This window comes from Lichenostomus cassidix, chromosome 1 (assembly GCF_008360975.1).
Source record: "Lichenostomus cassidix isolate B80296 chromosome 1, HeHo_3.0, whole genome shotgun sequence".
Lineage (NCBI taxonomy): Eukaryota > Metazoa > Chordata > Aves > Passeriformes > Meliphagidae > Lichenostomus > Lichenostomus cassidix.
In genome coordinates, this window is record NC_139479.1 from 69,244,818 (window position 1) to 69,263,676 (window position 18,859).

Sequence of the window (18,859 nt, forward strand, 5' to 3'; positions counted from 1 at the left end):
TCCCAACAATTTTTTTATTGGTTAGAAAAGTACACCACCTGTTTGGTATCTGCAAGGACACAAAGTGCTATCTTACTATAGCTATTGTGCAATTCACAATCTCAGGACTAACTAAAAATATTCCTGAAACTTCACTGACTATTAATAAAACAACCTGGAAAACAAGTTTTAAAGTAACTAAAAATTTCACCTGTCAGTTCATATCTCACAGTCCACATGGATTTGCTACTGCTAGTGCAAGCTAATATTTACGTGCCCTTCATCAGTAGAATGTATTTATAATAGTCTCTGTACACCTGTTAGCAATACTCATTGTGTATTCACATTAAAATGTCAACCTAAATTTGAGAAAAAAGCCAAACACTATCCTAAAAGCAGTTTCTACAACAGCCAATCATTCATATGACTTTAAATCACAGAGACAGATCAGGAGATGCTATAAATAATCCAGTAGGTTTTAGTGAAATAATTTCATTTTTAATTAATTCCTTATAAGTATACATATTTTATAAATTCTCCCCTACATAAGGGCAGAGAATCACACACAGGATGTACTAATAGCTTTTCTAAAAGGGTGTACAGTCATGCTCTCTGGCTAGTCTTTTGGAAGAAGGGCTTAATTTTTAATGAAATCACTCATTGTCCATTAATTTTCTCCCTTTTGTAAATCTGCCTGTGCAAACAAAAAAGAGGAGTGTCTACATAAAATGGATTTAAGTTGTTAAGGATGACAGCACAGAGACACAGAGTTGACTTTCCCCACCCACTGAATTTACAACAAAGGCTAAGACAAAAATGTAAACTAATTAGAGACTGTCATCCAGCATTCTGGAGCAGAGAAGTGGACCTGCAGGCACTTAGCAGTTGTCTACCAAGATCTGTAGCATGCATAATCAACCTGTCAGTGAGTAACAAGATTAGTGCTGCAACTAATAGGATGAAAGTTCCATAAAGCAGGAGATTAATAAAAATGCTACTTAATTTTAAAAACCACAAATGGCATTTTAGTGGTTATAGCTTTCTTTGGTTGTTAGACAGTATTTAGCTCAATATTCACAAACACACTTAGGGCAGGCAGAAAGCACAGTTCTAAAGCATCTCTGAATGTACTGACAGCTTAATAAACTGACCACTTACTCGGACGTGGGAAGAGGATCTTCCAAGAAGTAAGGATCCTGCATAGCCTGTTCTGAGGTAATTCTCTTTATTGGATCCATAGTGAGCAATTTCTGAAGCTGCAGGGAATAAAAAAGGGAAAAAAAAAAGAAAAAAGGCTTTACATTGCCAAAACCATTTATAGAAATGTCACTGTATTCCTGAAAGACAAGATGATAGAATTGTGTCTGAACTCAAAAGCCAGACCATAAATGGCATAACCACACTCTTTCCTCCTGTTAAAATAGTGACTCCATTTCCTATCAAAAAACACCTATTTTCACTTGCAAAGCCCAGGACACTCAGTTCCAGTCACAAATGTTCTATCAAAAACATTCAAAAAAGTTTCCACAATGTACTGTGCAACTTTAAGCGTGATAAATTTGGGTTGGAAGGGCCCTTTCAAGGTCAGTTAGTCCAACCCCCTGCCATGGACAAGGACACCTTTAACTAGACCAGGTTGCTCCGAGCCCTGTCCAGCCTGACCTTGAACACTTCCAACAATGGGGCATCCAGAATTTGTGTAACCTGTTCCAGTGCCTCACCACCCTCTGAATAAAGAATTTCTTCCTAATATCCAATCTAAATCTACCTTCTTTCATTATAAAGCCATTATCTCTTGTTCCATCACAAAACATTCCTCTGCAGCTTTCTTGGAGACCCCCTTCCAAGTACTGAAAGGTGCTGTAAGGTCTCCCAGGAGAATTCTCTTCTCCAGGATGAACAAGCCCTTCTCTCTCAGGCTGTGTTTAGAGGAGAGGTGCTCTAGCCCTCTGATCACCTTTTTGGCCCTCCTTTGGACACAGCACCCCAGGTGGGGTCTCGTGAACTAGGAATAGCAGATCATAATGACTTTATGTAGCTCTAGTGCTGAGTCACAGTGATGCATTCTTAAACTACATGTTTCTTAGACAAAAAGTCTGGGGTAGGTGCATATACTTCTCTCCATCCACCCTGCAGTTGTGTAGAATACAGCTGTGCTGGAGAAGCAACATTAGATAACCTTCAGATACTACACAAAAATAGTGAGTTTTCATGTTTCACCAATACAACACAGCATCCAAGGCAAAATTACACCATGACATATTGTCAAAGACAATGGTCTTTAAAAGAAATGCTTCACTTCCAACTTGTAGTGTGTTTTTTTTAAATTGTGGATCTAACAAGAAACTGTATATGTAAATAATATTAAATTTCCTATTCATACTTTTTATAGGATGCATACATACACCTTTTTAAAAAGATTCACTGTAATGATCTAAGTCTGAACAGATCAGCTCTTTTCACTAGCTATTAAGTGAGCATTCATAACCACAATGCAAATCTCCAGACTTCCAAAGCTAAAGGTATGAAAGTACATCTCCCTCCTCAGCCTTCAGTTTTAACAGCATGGTTAAGAACATGATAGCTATGAATTACCACCATCAATCCAGTTTTGTTTTTCACATCGTCCACAAGAACAACTCACACTAAGTTATTTCAGCTGACTCTACATGAAGTTTTTATAGAATAAAAATGAATGTTGAACAAACCAACTCTTACTCTCTCAAAAAGCAATCCCAAGAGCCGGAAAAGGAAAAGGCAAAACATGAGAAAGAACTGCCAACACACTGAAAAACACATATAAAAAGCACTGCAAAATTCTACCATCATTGCTCGTGGTTGGATTATAGAGCTGCCCATCACTCACTGACAAGACTTGGTCATGATCAGCCATACAAAACAGAAACCACAAAAAAAGTTTAATGATTGTGCAACCATTATCTACCCAGAGGATCAAAATTTCTGTTCTGCCCCCTTGTTCATATGCCACACCAAAGTGAACCTTCCACTTATTATAATAAATATTTTCTGTTTTAAAAACTGCTTGAGGTAAAGATCACCTGGCTAAATGACACAATAAAAAAGCAATGAACTTCATATATCATCAGTGAATGGAACAATCACTACAGCTCACATGGATCAAAGTAATCACACGGAAGATCAAGAATCACTAAATTAACCAAGAACAGCAGCTGTTTGCCATTTTCTAGGGCATAAGTAATTAAAAAAATTAAGCATATGGAAGTGGAAAAATAGTAAGTTGCAAAAGCAGGAAGAAGCCAAAGTTTTCTTAACATATCAGTTCTGCATGTGAAAAGGGAACATGTACATGAATGTCTGGAAAAAAGGGGAAAAAAGTAAGGTTCATTCAAGTTGGGAAATTTTTGGCACTGACAACCATCTCTGGATTTATATATTTTAAAACCATAGATTATAAACAGCTTTTTAATCTGTTCTGATGAAGAGAGTAAAAGGAAAGAATACTTGTATCTTAATAGATGTGAAAGAGTAAGATCTTGGAGTATCTCTGGAAGAAATGGCACCAAGAAATTCATTAAACTTGCTCAGACTTTGCTGGAAAGGCCCAAAGCATTCATCTGCAGTTGAGCTTAGCCTCAAAAAACAAGAGTGGAAACCCAAGGCACATTGAAATTTTGGCAGCTCCTGAACAGCATTTTAAGACGTTATTCTGGAAAGCTCAGGTTTTTCAAACAGGATCCAGTGACCTGCTCTGACAGACAGCAGCTAGCAGAAAACAGGAAATTCTATTACAGCTAATCAACTTCACAGTACTTCTCTCACATCCAGATCAATGGGAGGTACAAAACAACACAGCTACATCCATACTACTAAATGCCCTGCTTTTTAGCTTCCTCGACACTGACTGACACCATCCAAATTGCACAAAGCTCCCTCTCTTGCCACCAGCTCTGCGGAGTGAAGGTGGTGAGGTACCAGCTGAGGAGTGTGCTCAGTCTGGGGTCCATGTTCAAACTCTGCTTCTGATCATGTTGTTCAGCAATAACAGATAACCACGGATGGAAGACTGGCAGTGATCTGGTAAAGGACACCATTCCTTGACTCTGCATTTTAATGTAACCACTGCTTTTTGGTACAAAAAGCATGCTGAACACATTCACACAGCTACAATCCCCTTGTGCTACAGCAAAGAGAAGAGAAAAAGCTACAGTAAGTGTTTTAAACTATTTTCATTTGACTATTTTGTGTTTTAATTGAAAACAATTTCTAATCTTGCAAGCCAGAGAACACATGAGAAATTTCAGATGAGTTTGGACAGAGCACTCACATCTTGTCAGAGAAGCTAGTTCTTTCAGAGAAAGTCTTATTATTTGCCTCTCTCAGAGAGGACTGGTTTCCTTGCTTAGATAAATATCTCTAGTATTTCACCAACTTTTAACTTCAGAGAGCAGAGACATTTCACAGTAAATTATGTGTAACAGTACAACTGCAACCATTACCTGATTCAGCTGGTTGTACTTTTGGATTTAATCTGAACCTTGAATATATGCTCTATTTTAGACTGGTTGAAGTGTAACTCATCTGCTTGGAAACCCCCATTCGAATCTGCTCAAGCACCATGCCACAAGAAGAATATTGATCAGATCTGGTGTGACTGAAGGATAAATTCCAGAATTTATACAGAGGGAAAAGAATTTATACAGAATTTATACAGAAAAAAGACAGCTGCTTAAAAACCCCTTGTGTCTGATCATCTGGGAAGGTACAGCTTCTGATGACTTAAGCAAAAGCCACATGGACCCCAGACACCCAGGCATCTCCACCATCTTCCTTTTTCTCCAATTTATTTGTCTCACCTCAAAGGTGAAAAACGTCCTTGTTCTCTCCCTCACTCCCATCCACCTCCCAAATAATTTATTTACTTTATCATTCTAGCCTGAAAACATTTAATCTGAGTAAGGAAGCATCAAGATAAGGAGGATGTCCATTCAGAGAAACTAGACACCCTTAAATTCTTTCTTCTCCATAAACAAATACATATATATCAGTTTCTTGTAGCAAGCTGAATGTTCATTAAAACACAGACAGAAAGTATCAATACAGTAATTTCTGAAACAATACAACACAAACACTTCCAGGGCTGAGCAAGTGCATAATTTTAACTGGAGTCTTCATAAAAAACATTATATATTCTAGAGAGAAATTGTTGTAAGGAATCCACAAAGCATTCATCAGAAAGCTACAAAAAATAATGAATTATGAAGACATATCAAAATTTTCCAAACTACATGTCCAAGTCTTAATTTTCTTTTTAAGTCTGTAAGATGCAAACTTGCATCATATCATAGCATGGTTTGGGTTGGAAGGGACCTTAATGACCATCTTGTTCCAACCCCCTGCAGTGGGCAGGGGCACCTTCCAGCTTGGTCCAAGTCCCATCCAACCTGGTCTTTAAAACAGTTCCAAGGATGGGGCATCCAAAACTTCCCTGTGCAACCTGTCCCAAGTGCCTCTCTACCCTCACAGTCAAGAATTTCTTCCTACTATACTATATATATATATACTTCCTATATATATTCCTAATCCAACTCTAGCCTCTTTCAGCTTACATCCTTTATCACATCCTATCACTACCTGCCCTTGCAAAAAGTTTCTACACATGCTCCCTTTTACATATTGAAAATCTGCTTCAAGGTCTTTTCAAAAGCTTAAAAATGAATATGCCAAAAAAAAAATCAGGCATATAGGAATTTTTAGAAGTAAAAAATAAGCTATTGAAAGTAAGCAAAGCAGCAAAGTGGCTAAGGGTTGCAGCAACACAGAAAATATAAGTACAGGCTAAACATGACTTAAAGAACAAAAACTTCGAAATTACTTAATAGTGAACCTAACCCAGTGAATGATACTCAGAACCATTTCATCAATGTGAGAAGATAAAGTGACTTTGCAGTTTTCAGACTGCAGAGTATCAGTTATTCCTAACTTTATTTATTAAGTGAAGTTAGTTACAGCAGACTTGACAACACCTCAACTCTTACTTCAAATAACTGTAACTTATATGAGGGATTTGATTTTCTATCTATGCAGGAACTTACCAAGTGGAATGCCTTACTATCTGGTTTAACTTTATGTTTTTCCATATATTTGATAAGGCTGCAGTTGGTATACCTAGAAAAGGAAACAAAAGTGATATTTATAATATGCAAATCATTGATACTGCAAAGTTTTCATAGTAGCCACAAAACATAATAAGAACAGTTTAGTATCCCTGCAAATCCAATAAGCAAGGAAAAACCATACTAACACCAGAGATGGCTTAAAAATCAGAACTGACGAAAGGTATGTTTCCCTCACATCCTTACAAATGCACATCACATCCACACAAAAAGCACACTTTAAACCCACATGCAGACAGCAAACTATAAACTGGATTTAAACTGCCCATTAGTAGTTTTACTACTATACTGTTTGATTTGTATATTTCACATGACAGTAAAGATAGAGATAAATAACTAAGCCCATCTGAACACGGTTCTGCAACCTACAGGTTGCTACAAGAACATGCACGAATCTACTTTTTTTTTTAAGAGAAGCTCAAAAAAAAGGTTTCTAAATGATTACAGCAGCATGGCAGATGCAAGAAATGTATGTAACTGTACAGCCCCAAATGCCTCAGCACGGAAATCAGGCAACAGGGTGGCATTTTAAGTGCAGGTATTAGACTGTGGCAATGTGACAGCAAAGCTAAAGGGTATTTTCTTCTTTAGCCTTCAGAAGTTACCCTTGACACCAAACCTGGCAATTATACCCACTGTTTGCTGCAAATGGTATAAGATTATCAGACCCCTCTTATGCAGCTGTTGCAGAAAAATCATTGCCAGTACCACAGATTTGGGAACAGCTGTGCTTTGACACACTGTGCTTTGCAAACTTCAGAGGTCTGTGGGGTCTTAATGGCATCACTTGTTTCACACCTGCTATCTTACCCTTCACAGACTCTCTGGCTTCTCTTCTGATCCACACAACCTCAACAGGCAACTTTATTTTATGAAACAACTTTATTTTTTATTTTTCACAATCTAAGTCGTAACAATTTCATAGTCCTTGTTTGGCATCTACATACAACCTGAACTACTACAAGAAATTTAGTGAAGGAAGGAGATATAAACTATGTTTTCTTAAGAAAGCTCAACTCAGACTTACGTGTTTCTCCGGAAGTCTTTCATCAAAGTTGAATGTTCAGGCATCTTTTTTATGTCTTCCCAATCTTTATCTGCAAAGCAGTATTAATCATTTTTTTTTTCTCTGAGTAAAACAAAGCATTTCCAAGTATCTCTACAGCCTCGATTTTTATTTTTTTTTAATTCTGCTTCTCTAACCTTGCAGTTATTTATTTCTTTGTACTCCTCAGCTCCTATTCCTCCATCACCTCTTCACAATAAATCTTACTAACACCTAAGAGGTTCCAGCTGTGTGCTGATTAACTCAAGAACTTGAAAAAACAGATGCCAGCTACAGTGCCCAGAAACCAACATGGAAGAAAAACACATTAGGCCTTGTGCTTGAACCCTTCAGGACTGTCATTTATCTAGATACAGCTGTGATCTCAGGACAGGAATACACAAGACTCCAGCAAACCCTGTCTCCTTCTAAGGGATTCTCTGTTCTGACAGCACTTTTAGTTACAGGAAAATGCCCAGAGTTACTTCTGCAAAGTAAGAAATACTGTTAGCCAACAAAAAGTTAGGAAAAAGTAAAGTTTGCACACTCAAATTTAAGAATAATTCATCTCAATGTAGACCAAGGCCAAAGCAGATGTAAAAATAAAACAAAAAAACTCCTTACCAGCACCTAACCTCAAATGTCTAAACTCTTAAGCCGTAACTCTTGAAAAGGCTCTGTGGGCAAGTAACTTGGTTAAATTCAAATCTTTACTAAGTCTGATCACAACTGAAGGACACTGAGTCTAAAGGCATTAAATAAATAAACCAGAGATAATTATTTAATTATTACTTAGTTAAACAAAATACTCTATCCTATCCTGGAGACATCTGAAACTATTTCAGATTTGGCAAGTGTCAATTAAAATGCAAAATAATAGCTGCAATTAATGAAAACAATTTCTTAGTAAGAACCTACTATCTCCAAAGGTCAAATGCAGACCATTAGAAAGGATTAATTAAACCAACCGGAAAACCAAAATGAGAGTACAACCCACTTAGGTAAGCTATACAAAACAAATGTAAAATCCAATTAAAGTAAGAAAAGCATAAAAGGGTAAAAATCTAGTTCAAAAGCAGAAGAGGACAGTATTGCTTAAAGAAGCAAAACTAAGGACACAACATGTAAAGGCAACATTTACGTGAATCTCATAGAGCAGCACAGAAACAATGAAATACATACACAAAACAAAGTCAAAGGGAAAAATGAAAAGCATGTTTAGTAACGAAATTCTAGAGCCACACAAACATACAGACCACAAAATTAATGTGAAAGGAAGAGGCAAGTCCAGAAAAGTAATAAAGTAAAACACAATTAACATTTAATAGACAACAGCAGGGAAGACAAGCAGTGAGAAGAAAGATAAAAAGTAAAAATAAGGCCCCTGTAACTCTGACTCCTGCAATCATGTGAACACTAGAAGACAAAGTATTAACTGAAGCGAGGCAGCCTGCAGAAAAACAAGATATGACCAACACTGAGGGGAAAATGCAACAAGTGATATCCACATTGTAGTTTGTTTTGGTTCATGCAACCAGTTCTTTCTTCCAGTTTAGAATAAAGAAATTTTCTCCATACCAGCTCTCTGCCAGGGGAAAAAAAATTCAATACCCTCAATTTCTTCCAAATGCTATGTTTAATTTTGCATGAGTTAAACAAATGCATAATATTCCCTAAATGTATATATCTTTGCTTTGTTTCATAAATTATCAGTTGCCTTCCAAATCAATAATCAGTACTGAAGAAATGCAGAAATATTCCTTCTCATTTTTAATCATCCACCATTAAATACAGTATTTTAAAGTAATAAAGCATTGATACCTGTACACACAAAGATAACCCTATCATTAATAAAAGGGCAAATACCTAATTTGACCATTAGATCCCGAATTTATAACTCATGAAATAAAGATTGTGTTTGAACAGCTCTGTTGCTTTGATCAGCTGCCACTTTCATATGCAAAGAAAGCAATACAGATATCTTTCTTTGAACAGCAGTGATAAAAAATACAGTATGTACCTGCAGGAAATCCCATTACATTGAATATTCTGTCCAGCTGGTCATGGTGATAAGGATTACTAGTTTTGATATCTTCTTGTCGACAATGGAATATTGGCTCTGATGTTAGCAGCTCTGCAAATATGCACCCTATGGCCCAAATATCTTTAAAAAAGGAGAACAGAAATAAAAAAAAATAAAAAACAACAAATGAATCTTTCCAAAAGCATTTGGATGAGATAGAATATTAGTGTTTAGCTTATTAGTGATAAGACCCCTGCATTGAAAATTTCAAGTTTCTATAGTAGAAGTGCAATACTTCCTCAGCTTTTTATTTTAGCTATGGATGGAGGTACTCAATTCAGTAACTACAGAGGAGCTGAGAGAATACACAGGTTTTTGTGGGGTTTTTGAAGGGTAGTTACTATTTAGCATAGTAAAAAATTAATTCAGTTAAGAAAAAGAGTGAAGGAAACTATAGGGGTAACTGTCAATGCCAACACAAAGAAAGAAAAGCCAACCAGCATCTTGCCCATTTCACTGCCACACATTCCTGACCAAGAAATGTGCAATTGCTGATCAGCCAAGTTTAAGTAGTGTTAAATTACTCCAAAAACAAGCTGAAAAGTAGTGGTATTGGAATAAACAAATGCTATCTGTAACACCTTGAAAGAGAGTAAAAAGCAAACTTCTCCAAGCCCACACACCTCAACTTTTTCATAACATTCATTTTTTAAAAACCCCAAACCCCCACAACCTTTCTGTTTTAACTGCTGCTCCTGTATCTTATAATCAGATGGCCTGAATTTTCCCAGTTGTTTTCTCAATTTTTTGTTAGTATATACAAATGCAATTTTTAACTCAAAGTAATGCTACACTGAGCCTTGAATGAACAAGGTCATAAACAAGGACAAAAGCAAATAATGCAGACAGCATAACCCCATTACTCAGTGTTCTTACACAGTCATTTGTTATCTACACTGAAAAAATGATGTACTAAAGGCTATGGCTGCCCATGCAGTTTCACATGCTACAATCAGAAGAAATGCAAGTAAAGTGAGGGAACATGCAAATACAACAAATAAGCAGTTTAAAGGAACATATAAAGAAATGTATCTAATTGATAAAAGAAACACACTATTAACAGAAAAGTAAATGAAAATACATTTAAGGCATAAACATGAGAATTGCTGACAGAAACATTGATATGATCTTAAAAAAAAAAAAAGCAAAAGCAGAAAGACTGAGTTCTGAGGAAGACTTTCAAGTTACAGAAACAACATAGTATGCTGACATACAACCACTATGTCTGTGCAAAGCAAGGGGAATAGCTGCTGGGGAAGTTATTTCCTCCCAAAATTTGGTGCCAGCCTTTTACATATCTTTTACATCAGCCAGCAAGAGAAAACCCTCTAATCCTTTTCCCTAGAGTCTCTCTTCCCTTCCACAGCAAAGCTGATCAATCCAGTAAAGGTCAATCTCCCTCCAGTTTGCTGCTGGAATGTTCCTCCTGTTCTACAGCCCACAACAGCTCTGGCCATCTGCCATTCATCTTTGAAAAAGATGCAGAGAGGCTAAAATGCACCTTAATTTTACAGTTTAGCTTCAGTGCAGCCACTATATTCTCCATTCTGTACATTCCTTATTTCAAGTATTTATTACACTAGGTAATAACCTCTGCAATAAAATTAATGCACTGTGCCTCACAGTTATCCCCTAATATGAATTCTACTAGCAGTTCAAAGATGCTTCCATATTTTTTATTGCCTCCAACAGCATTTATGAAAGTCTTGTGTGAAAGCCACAAACTTAGATTGCATTGCAGGGCATTTGGAGCCAAACCCCAGCAACATACTTCATTCCTAAATACAGCCTGAGACCACAGCAAACGAAACTGTTTGTCAAAGATTAATATTTCCTCAAGAAACAAGTAACATACCTTTAACTCAGCTACTGTCCTTTGAACTATTTATCAAAGATTTACTATTTGGGTATCGTTTACATAAAGAACAAGATAGTACATTTTCATCCCATTTACTTACCAATAGCTTTGGTATAATGCCTTGCTCCAAGAAGCAACTCTGGAGCTCGATACCAGAAGGTTACAACTACTGGATCCAAGTCTGCTAAAGGCTTCAGAGGTGAATTAAATAACCGGGCAAAGCCCATGTCAGCTGCAAAATTCAAAGAGAGATGCTTTAAAATTTGAGGGAAGCTAACAATTTTCTCTTTTTTAAAAACAAACTGATTGAGTTTACTTGTTAGCACTATCATCACTGCTAAATAAAATGCAAAGGCGGACTGTAGCAGATATGAACTCTCTGAGCAGCTTTTCTTTCTGTAGAAGTTACTGGATGGCATCACCTATAAAGTATATCATTATAAATCATTACTAACATGAGTCATTTACAACAAAGAATTAACCATTGTTCTGAAGAAGTGCATCCACTCCTCAGGACACTGGTAAATCCTGACTCACTTTACCTGATGTTCTCTGGTAAAAAAATATTCCCATTATTACAGGATGGTTTTTCAAAAAGCAGCAATATTTAAAGTGAGCAAAATGCAGGTTCTGCAAAGGTTAGAATGATTTATAATACATACATGCACATGACAAAAGCTCCCTCCTCATGAAGTTAGCTGTAGCAAGACTTCCTTCACACAAAAATAGCAACTAAGCCTACAGCATCTGCTTCCCTGCTGATTTTCTATCAAGATGCATTTCCAGTATCAATATACCCATACTGAATACCATTCAGGCTATGATTTTAAAATTTTGGATGTGGGCATTATATAATTAAAAACTGCTTTTTAGAATTGGTAGTATACAACTGCCTAGAAAGTTGTCTGAGCTACTTAATGTAAGTCATACAGGAAAAAATGGGCAGAGACTAAAATATGCAGCTTCTCCCACCAAACTGCTTTCCCGAGCCACCACTCCCCAAATCCCAAGACAGAGTGACCCTATCATGTAGGGATATTCACATGCTGAGAAAGACTTGAATGAAATGAGATGAGTAGCAACCCTGAGGGAAAAGGACCTACACACTATAGCTCACTGCAGTGTGAATATGGGTCTCTAACTTGACTACACAATCCTTAATTATTTTTTCATATGCATTCCTATTTATGATTGCTTTAATGCATTTAAAAAGAGAAACATTTTACAGTTTTCTACATTAAAATAACAGTTACCCAAAATTGATCAAGTCACTAATAACTATAAATAAGGAAAATTGTTGGCAGAAAGTGAATTTGTGACCCAAAATGACACAAAAAGCCTATAAGAATTATTTTAAGTTAAATACCAGTTATGTATTTTTTATAAAAATTAGTTACACTGGAAAAGTGGAAGCCCTTGGTATGTGTATAACTTCTGCATTCTTTTACTATGGTGGCAATCTTAAGGAAATAAGAGAAAAAAAAAAAATCTACATTTTGGTAACACACTTAGAAATTGAAGGTTCCCCTCCCTCTTTCCCCGCTGGGAATGGATGGCTCAGAGGACTGGTGGCCCAATACAGAATCTTTCACCTGTCTATTAACAGAGTGTGACTTAATTTGGTTGTTTACCAAGTTATTCTCAAATTAATTCAAAACTATAAATTAAGAAATAAATGGGTGGTCTGTGTGCAATTATTACTAAGTAGTTGTGTACAGCAAGTATCACCACCACTGTTGAAACAGTCCAGAGGATGACCTACATTCTCTGTTTTGGAAGCAACCCTCCAAGAAGAATAAGGTAATATGAAGAAATTTTCCCTTCTGTTGTCCATGCTGTACCTGTTTTCTGCGCAGACCTCAATCCTTACTGTCAACCTTAAAGCTTGGAAAGGCATGAAAAACTTTCAGGATAGGATCTGCAGAAGCATTCAACCCTGGCCCATCACTCTCTGGATTTCAAAGGGCAAGGGAAGGCCTAGAGCAGCACTGAATGCTCCAAAAAAATCCGACCCTGAATCATTATATTAGTGATTAACAATATAGTTCCAATAAACAAAACAGTAACAGAACAGAGCAACAATGCAGAAGAATAATCTCATAAAAGAAAGCCAAAGGGAAGTGAAAAAGATGAACTAGCTTTAAAAACCCTGCCAAATGGGGCTGCATTACCATAACAAATGTAAGCAGGCTGTGCATCAGCAGCCTGCTATTACAGCACTGCCATGATAATGCACAGTTTATTATTGTTAGACTACTGTTAATTTTTATTTATGTATTTAGTTTAAAACAACTGAACTTCTACAAATTATCCTCTCACTGCAAACAGTAACTCCCACCAGAAAATGTTATAATAGTGGGTCCTTTCTAATCTGGTACACCCCAGACTAAGCATTTAGCAGTAGCTTTCACTAAACATTTTGGGTGGATTACTGTGTTTTCCGGACTTTTAAGATCCCTTGTGTTTATCTCCAAGGAACCTGCCTACTCTTTCAAGAATATTTTGTACGCTAAGTTCCCTCTTTGATTCCATTATAAGATTTAAAGTTTGTAGCAATGAGTAGTTCCCTATTTAGATTGTTATAAGCAGCAGCAAGATGTCATGACATTAGAGGTAAATGGAGGAAATTTTAAAATCCCATTTCTTTCTCCTCCTTTCCTCCTAGCTAGCTGTCATCTTTAACCCCACATCAAAATCCCCCACCCCACACAAACACCCACTTAAGCAAAATATAATGACATTTTCCAATTTTACTGATGAGGCTACAGCATTTCACTGTCAGAACTGGTACATGGGGCTAATATGATGAAGCCAGTCACTCAGAAAACAGCATTTAGGCAATGTGCCCAGGCACATACTGGTATTCCAGTGACTACTTTAGGGGGTACAACTGCACCTTCAGAACATTCTAACTTAAATGCTACACTGGGACTTATCAAAGATATAAACATACCAATTTTTACTCTTCCTCGCTCAGGACCTTCACCCATAACTAAAATATTAGCAGGTTTCTGTGGAAAAAAAAATAAATATACAATACATATACCACGATAAACCTAAACATTAGTGTCTGAAAAGTTAGTTAAGCTTTGTTTTGCCAGTTTTAAACCAACTTTGTTTTGATAAAAATGACAAGTTTCTGTGTCACAGTAAAGCTGTGCAAAGACCCAGACACAGGCTCTCCCTGACTGCATCTTCCTCGTGTTTCTTCTTGGCATTGCTGCATTCCAGCACCGTGTTCCCTACTGACACCCTGATGTCTGTGCTCCACACAGGCATGAGCTGGCAGCCACCAAGCCACTGGGGTTTCTACCCAAATTGCCCTAGATCCTTTCAGTGGGAGGCAGTGCCACTGCTGCCCACCACCCCCAACACAGGGATGGGAAGCCAGCTCTATAGCACGTTTTGCCCAGGGTCATTAGGCACACTTGCAGACACATTGTACATAAAAAATACACAAGTGAGAGATACAGATGAAACATTACCATATCACTTGATACTGAAGAGAAAACTCATCTAAATTATTCCTATTTACAAGTGTTTACCAATTCACACAGCTGCAGAACTGGAAAGCATTGCATTTATGTTATTTTTGTCTCTGTCTTCCCTTTGTTTTATTATGGAGGCAAGTTAAAGAATGAGCTAAAGTTTGGCTGGTTAGAAACATGACAGCTCAATAATCCTCTATTTTCTGCTGTCCTGTTTCTCATAATCCATTCTCAGCATCTGTAGTCAGGAGGATTCCTCAAAGCTTAACACTGTTTATATAATGAAACCTGCAGTGCTTATTTTGAGGGGAAAAAAAGAAACTCACAACTAAAGCTGATAATGTATGCCAGACTTGTTCTCAAATGGAGTGATTTAGATACCCATCGTTCTGTAAATCCTGGACAAAACAGGGACTCCTATTCAGTTGAGACCTGTAAGAACTGTAATAAGGCTGAATTACAGCTCTTGCTTTGCTTTTCTAGTTTAAAATTGATCTCAAGACAAGAGTATCCCAGCAAAACATTTTAGACTACCTAAAAGTTAACACAGTAAATCCTAGTATCTTAGTGTGATTTCCTAAACACATTCTAGGATATTCTCAAGCCTTCCTGAATTTGTCAGGCTCTAAAATGTAAACACATGCAAAGAGGCAAAAGACCAGAACTTCATATCAATCTAGAAGGAATTCTTATAGTGTAGAACAAGAGACAAAAAATTAGTAATCCAGCAAAAAACTCCTTGAGAAATTAAATTACTGCTGTTTATGAAAGGCTCCAAAATAGATTTCTGAAACTCTACAATCTATGGACAAAATATTTAAAAAGAATCTGAGGGGTTGCAGTTCTGAAAACAGGTTAAGGATGGAAAATGTTATCAAAAATGTGATCAAAAAAGGTAAGATATATCTCATTGTCTTTCCAACAGCAATAACAACCGATCCAACTTGTACTGTATTAGCTCCGTCATTTCCAGAAGAAATTGTCCCCCACACCACCACACCTTTTTGCTTTGTTTTTTTTTTTTTTAATAAAGACATGCACTCCAGTTAAGTACTGCTTCAACATTAAAAAATGCAGTATGTGGGCACATAGCTCTCAAAGCATTCCATTTAGATTGCTTCTACAAAAGTCCTAGAAATAAACAAGCAGCATCTTTAAACTCAGAGTCAGTGCTAAACTTCAAGGCATATCCATCTGCTAGGTATGAAAACACCATTTCACCACAGAAACCTTTCTATTGCTACACTGTGACGCAAAGAGCAAATCCACATCTTTTACAAAACCTGTTTCAATATATATGGGGTGTTAATAAGCTACATGTCTAATTATTATGTTTTGATTAGAGTTAACAATACATTACACAGGCACTAAAATTTTTCAGCTATATAATACATGGACATAAAGTACCATTTCCCCCCCTGCAAATTCACAGGTTGGTAATACTCTTCAAAAGTGCTTTTAACATCCTCATGCTATTTTCACCTTAGAATATTTTACTGTTTGGATTTTGTTAAGGACAAGAAGCCCTATTCATACAAAGACTGCATTATACCAGATAATTAATCAGCACAGCACTGGGTAACAATTCCTGCACCAAAGATCTTCTACCCTAAGTTCAAGGCAGGTAGAGATGAGATGAGAAAGCACAATGAGATAGGACAGTACTAGCTAGCAAAATAAGTATTAACAGCTTGATTGACACTCAGATTTCAGAAGTTACAGAATACATTTAACAATAGAGGCAATTTAGAAATCTGTGTAGGAGTCTCCTAAAGCCACAAAAAAAAGTAAAAAAAAAAAACCCTCAGTTGGCCTGGAATACTCAGTTCACCTTTTTCTAAAGGCCCTCCACTGAAAAAAAGCTCTGTTTGGAACACAAGGTTCTTCCTACAGACGAAAATATTTATATGGGCACATCACTGTAAAAATACAACACCACAGTTTGGAAAAAAAAAAAGTTAAATTAGGTGTCTTATTCTGGAGGCTTCCATTTCTAAAATCATTGTATGCATAGACTGGACCAACATGTTTACTTCAAAGAATTTTCCAAACAAGACCATTCAATTTAAATTCAACAGGGGGATATCTGCTGGAAATCAGTATAGTGGTAGTATTGGTATACCTTAAGCATATTTATTATGAAGAATCCCTGAAAAACACTGAAGTCCACTAACAAAAGTCAATACATGGATTGGGGATTATTGTCAGGTATCTTTTAATCAAGTCCACTACCTGGAGAAAAAACCTGAACTCCCCAGATTTGTCTCTTTGGGCAACTTATTACACATAAGAAATTTATTTGCAAAGAAAAACATGGAGTCATTAGAAATAGAAGAGAGAAATCTGGATAAGCATTAGTTTAATTTGTTAATTTTCAGTTAAATTCTAATTATCCACAGATAATTGAAGTTGAAACTGCTTATTCAAATCACTTGGGCTGAGTAAGTGAAGCAAAATCTTTTAGCAATTTTTATACTGTATTCTGAAAACACTCCAAGGCAGCTATATATTTCTTTATAACTACAAATTATCAATTTAAAGTCCCTCATTTTGGTACTAATAAAGGCATAATTACTTTTGCCATTCAGTAAAATAATCTGCACATGCCAGACAAATGCAAATGAGAAACCTGTTATGATCCTTAACCAAATGCAGTGAAGAGCCATGCAGTGATGTACAGCTGATATTTCAGAGACCAACAAAAGTGTCTGCCAATACCTTAGAAGTAAAATAAAGAAAAATTACCCTTCTCCTCCCAAACCCACCTCAGCAACAGGGGGAGAACTCACTGTCATGAAAGAATGACCTTGTGACCATGACATAGCACTAAACCTTATCTTGTCCTATATTCGGCTTTGTAGGACTCCTTATGATTCCTGGACAAATCCTAATCTTGTGCATTTAATCAATATTACTGTTGAAAAAAGAATGAAGATATTCACTGGGGTATTTTTAGGTACTTCCAATTTAACCATTATTTGCAAAGTGCAAAAGAAATCCTAAAAAGCAGGCTAATTTCAAACAAGGGAGGTAAAACCCCATAGAGCTTCACAGATCTGTGAAGAACTTTAGACAGTCAACTCCACCCATCTGTCTAATCTGACACGATACCACTTGTGTTCACCCTGATCCTGAAGTCTCTGGTGATCAAGGATACACAACTGCCATGCAATCTTTTCTCTTTTATTCTTCTCCACTGCAGTGTTTTTCCTTTCCTTCTAACACAACAAGGTTAGTCCCATTGCCTCTTTATAAGCAGAAGGCTCACACAACCACCCCTTCACAGCAAGAACTTCTTACACTTCTGGGATAAACATCTCTCTTCATTCCTACCACCTAGATTTTAAAAAACCCAAAAACTCTCTCCTGCTCTGTGCTTGTTAGTAGGCTGTATTTTTTTCTGGATGTATCATTCTTGCTGATTCCTTCTAGCTGTTCTACCTTGGGCCACCTATTTCTTTGAACTCAAGTGTTCCCAATAACACACTGCTCCTGCTGAGGCTTCACTAATGCTAAATGCAGTGGAGGGATTGTTTTACACGCCTTGCACAGCATCTTCCACTTTATATGATCCCAGTGTGGTGTCCTGCCTCACTGTGCAACGCTATTGACTGATGTTAAGATTACCAGCAATGCATTTTCTTCACATCTTTTCGGCAGGACTGCTACTTTGAACGAACATTGCAGTCAAATACTGCTTATTAACGTACACTGAAAATGTTTGTGCTCTTTCACAGAGGGGAAACTAGACTTCAGAACTTATCTGAATTGCTGTTTTGAATGCAAAAATGCAAACAAAATATATCACTCTATGTCTTGATGACTTGTGACCACCCCGCCCCCCAAAAAAATCACACCTGCTGCTCAGAGCAAGTTATTGATAGGAGCAGGAGATGATTGTTTATTCCATGTTTGCATACTAGATGTCTGGAAATCACACACCATTATCTCATGCTCCAGGAAAATATTCTGGTGTTGGGTCGTTTCACTAAGTTTTACTCAGCAAAGCAGTGAGGAAAGAACTGGACATTTTTAGACAGCTTCACCATTGCAATCCTTTGATAACTTAGTACTTTTAGCATCAAACCAGGTCTGCAGGAACTATTATTCCACATACATTTAGCTACTAGTCTGTTTCCAAAATCACCAGTTTTCAAATACTGATGTTAAACATAGGTATCAGTGAGTAATCTAAACTCCCTTGAATTAGCTACTAGGGTATTATAATGCAGATGCTACCTCCTCCCCACC

General features: G+C 36.9%; 1 protein-coding gene across 3 annotated transcripts in view; it reads right to left on the minus strand.

The window, feature by feature from the left end:
- The window catches only part of CDK8 (cyclin dependent kinase 8), a 75,482-nt gene that overhangs the window by 6,317 nt on the left and 50,306 nt on the right, over positions 1-18,859 (minus strand). For 2 of the 3 annotated variants that reach the window (XM_085062666.1, XM_085062656.1), the window contains exons 5-10: positions 14,074-14,131; positions 11,221-11,352; positions 9,200-9,343; positions 7,162-7,231; positions 6,054-6,126; positions 1,138-1,235 (exon numbers count right to left, since the gene is read on the minus strand). In XM_085062666.1, coding sequence (XP_084918792.1) covers positions 1,138-1,235; positions 6,054-6,126; positions 7,162-7,231; positions 9,200-9,343; positions 11,221-11,352; positions 14,074-14,131 — 575 coding nt within the window. The remainder of the gene's footprint in view (positions 1-1,137; positions 1,236-6,053; positions 6,127-7,161; positions 7,232-9,199; positions 9,344-11,220; positions 11,353-14,073; positions 14,132-18,859) is intronic. The other variant, XM_085062675.1, reaches the window with a different exon arrangement.